The sequence below is a fragment of the Lycium ferocissimum genome, chromosome 12, assembly GCF_029784015.1.
Source record: "Lycium ferocissimum isolate CSIRO_LF1 chromosome 12, AGI_CSIRO_Lferr_CH_V1, whole genome shotgun sequence".
Classification (NCBI taxonomy): Eukaryota; Viridiplantae; Streptophyta; class Magnoliopsida; order Solanales; family Solanaceae; genus Lycium; species Lycium ferocissimum.
The window spans coordinates 30,959,298-30,963,104 of NC_081353.1; the positions used below are offsets into that span (position 1 = coordinate 30,959,298).

The 3,807-nt window shown below is 38.1% G+C and overlaps 1 protein-coding gene across 1 annotated transcript; it reads right to left on the reverse strand.

Moving 5' to 3' along the window:
• Positions 1-1,669: 1,669 nt before the first annotated feature.
• Positions 1,670-2,164, reverse strand: LOC132039200 (A-agglutinin anchorage subunit-like). Its single transcript, XM_059429737.1, has one exon. It carries the CDS (start codon positions 2,162-2,164, stop codon positions 1,670-1,672), a length of 495 nt encoding a protein of 164 aa, XP_059285720.1.
• Between the last annotated feature and the right edge of the window lie 1,643 nt (positions 2,165-3,807).

Genomic DNA, 3,807 nt, shown 5'->3' on the forward strand with positions numbered 1-3,807 from the left:
TAATTTTAGATCTAAGTTTCCAATAATCCTCTTGTATTCTAATTAAGTATCCCCTGGTATTCTTCCTTAAAGGCAGGGTCCAGGTTCCGAAGGAAAGAACTATATGGAAAGTTAGGGGATTTTTGAATACCTTGAGATCTAGCAAGAATCCTTTTTTTTCTTAACAAATATAGTTCCAAAGTTGGTGTTATCCCAATCTCTAACATCATGATGAAATTTAGATGTAGCAGTAATAAAGTCATTATTATTTTAGCACTTTGATAAGAGGTTTTTAAAGTCAGGGTGGGTGCACCAAAAGAATTCTAGCCTAAATGGTTTGTTTCTGGGCAAGTTGGGTCTGGGCATTACTTCAACTAGTAGAGGGTTACGGTCAAAATAGGTCTTAGGCAAGTGGGATACAGAAGCATTGGGAAATAGCCAAATTAATCCAAAGAGTCATTAGCAATGACCTTATCTAATCCCTTCATAATAAGTTCCTTATATCTAGCTCTATGGTTTGACAAAGCAAGTTTATACCCTTTGAAGCCTAGATATATAAGTTTACAATTATTTAAATAAGATAAAAGTTTATTAGCTCTTCCTAGGTTTATAAGATTTCCATTAATTTTTTCACTAGACTGCATAGATCATTATATTCTCCCCTATAAGCGGAGGGCTATCTGAAAGCTAGCCATATTCCTAAGATTATTCCAAAGAATATCCCTATTTTTTTAATTTGTTCTAGCATATATGGAAGAAAATAACCAAGAAGTATTGATTGGTCTAACCTCAATGTTAGCATGAATAGCTTGGTGCCTCCTAACAAAGTTGTTGATAGTGACAATGTTATGATAACACAGTATCACCATTCCTCCAGCCTGGCCATTTGCAAGGATGTCTACCATCTCAGTAAAACAAAAAATCATTAAGCACGCCTACATGATTAATCATCCTAGTTTCAAGAAGAGTAACTAGGCAAGGCTGGTGAGTATAAAACATGTCCCTAACGTTGCGCCTAAAGTTCTCATTGTTAGCATCCCTCACATTCCAAATATTCCCATTTTCCATCCCCTCCATCTAGACAGTAGGGTTCCTCCAGGTCAGAGATGGAACTAAAATCATTGCATGGTTCCCTACTGTTGGATCTTGAGGTAGCCGCATGTCCAAGGTGCACTTTAACAGTGCAAATGGACAACTAAGACATGCCTCTTCTCTAGCATCTCATCGAAGAGGGAAACCTTCCGAGTTTAGAGTTGAGAATTCCACCATGAATTCGTTCCCCATATTGAGAATGTCCTCTGGATCCCCTTGCATTTGACCTTTGGTTCTTCTGGTTGGGGAAATTAGTTCTTACAGGTTGTTCATTGGAGAAGGTTTTGGTGGTGGATTGGGGGTTCCCCATGGGACAAAAATAGAGTTCAATGTAGATATCTCCTCTGAAGGAAATAATGGGAGATCCACACTGGATTTGCTTGCAAGTTCAGATTCATAGGTTGTGGTAAGTGCCACTGCATCCTCATCATTAGAACAAAATGATTGTTCATGTTTGGGTCCAGTGGTTGGAGGATATTCTGGGCCCAAATTTGTTGAAATAATTGTTTATTGCAAGTCTCTTTCCTTCGCTGACTAATCGAGCTAGATAGTGTGGGTTTTATAATAGGATCACAGTTTCTGTCCATTTATCACTAGGCTAAAGGACACTGCATGACCTATCAGAACCATTTTCATCTATGAGAGGGGTTGGTGATTTTGTGGTAGTGGTGGAGAAGTGAAGATGAGTGGTTGATGTGGTAGTTGAGGTGGAAACTGGGGTAGGTTCTGCATTGCTTGGACTATTAGCCTGTATATCCTTCGAAGAGTTAGTGGAATTCTGGGCATTTTGGGAGTGGACATTTTGATAAGAAATAGAAGGACTGGAAAACTCAGTAGATGAACCAGTAGGTATAGAGCTAATGACGGTATTGTGAATTTGCATGGAACTGGAGTGGAATAGCGTATCCCATTTATTGATATCACTATCCGATTTTGTATTAGACACATGGTCAGATAGTGTTGATGCATGTTGTGGAGAATTAGTATTTGAAAGTGTATTGTTCAAAGTAATTAAGTAAGTGATCACATTTGGACGACCCACAGAGGTATCATGTTTACAATATAATATTACTGTTAGGGGTGTAACAGTCATCCTTATTGGCACATGAAATATTATTACCGGTGGTTAAACCAGGGGAAATATTACTATTGGTTTGTTGGGAAGTTGACGCGTTGGTGGTTAACGTGTTGGAAGGAGTGGGAAGATCATTCATGCAGATTTTAAGATCTTTTTGATTAATTTTATAATTTTTATTATGATTATTCGAATTTTCAAAACCATTGGCTTGTTTTGAAGGGCTTGAAAGTCGTTTTGGGTGGGAATTACTGAGGTAGATGTTTTTTATTTTCAGCCTTCTCAGCATCTAAGATTTTCATAGAAACAACTGCAGATAAACGACTCTTATATTTAAGTTTTTGGGTATTGAGATACTTACCTGAATCGGCTTCGAAAATTTTAACATTGATACTGAAGCATGGTTGAACTTTACTCGTTGTGGGACTGGATTCAGAAGTGGATTTTTTCATTTTTGGAAAAGCAACCATTTGCCAAATGCCTTCTGACTTGTCCCTTTCTAGGCTGTTTTTCGGCATGGTGGACAAGTGTTTAGGGGGTGGTTTTTGGTGGGATATGGGCACAGCAATTGGTTGAATACCCTAATAGTTCACACGTTTTACATAGGAACTTGTCCCCTTCATAAATGATATTTTGTTTGCAAGATCCAATTAATACATAAGGTAAAATCGGACTTCTATAGGGATTTCTATGCAAAGTCTAGCATATCTTCCTCTTAGGGTTGAGGATGTACAAGCATCAATCTTTAATAAATTTTCTACTTTATTCCGATATTTGCTAGGATAGAAGCATCGTAGAACTCCGTCAGCAGTTGAGGCAGCTGGATCCCTACAGCCGTAAAAGTTTGCACCGCTTCCGATGCCACGGAATTTGGTTTCCATCAGAGAGTCAGTGAAGAAGTTAGATCTTAGGGATGCGTTCTCGCCATATTCATTTTCAAGTAACTTTTCTTTGAAGCTTGATTTTTCATGTTGGGAATTGGCACAGTGGTTATAGCTGGATCCAGTGGCTTGGGTGGTTTTCGGATGGGTGGAGTTGGATCTGTCATTAAGAGAACCTTGAAAAGAGTGAGCTTTCTACGGGATTGAGATTTTGAGAGAGAGAAAACTAAGTTCGCAGAAAGTAATTTCATAATCCACACCAGTGTTAGATGAATAATAAATGAGATAAGTTTTAAATTGGGTAAAATAGTTTTTTTTCCACATGAAATGCAAGTTTCCCCAAGAGGCTGATGAACATGATTGACATTGGCATCATATGCATGCTTAAATGACTTTTTGTTTGTTTGGTCAATCATGTTCATCAACCTCTTGGAGAAACTTGCATTTAATGTGAAACAAAACTCTTTTAACTTAATTTAAAAATTTATCTCATTTATTAGTCATCTAACACTGGTGTGGACTCATTTAGGGAATCCACAGGCCGCCGGCGACAGGTAGGTGACCCCCTTTCTCCACCACCCCCCCCCCCACCCCGTATCTCTCTCTTCTACTTTTGCTTTCCTTTTCTTCTTTCTTTCTCCCGTACCCTCAAAGCCCTAACAGGATATGTTACAGTTCACTTTTATGTGAACATAAAAGCTACTATCATAATTTGACTCTTTGCTTAAAAATGTGTTTAGAGGAATATGTATAAGACAAGAATAAAATCTTTCCCTTGCA

Coding starts and splice junctions, on each gene's coding strand:
- LOC132039200 (XM_059429737.1), bottom strand. CDS start 2,164: ATGACTGTTACACCCCTAACAGTAATATTATATTGTAAACATGATACC.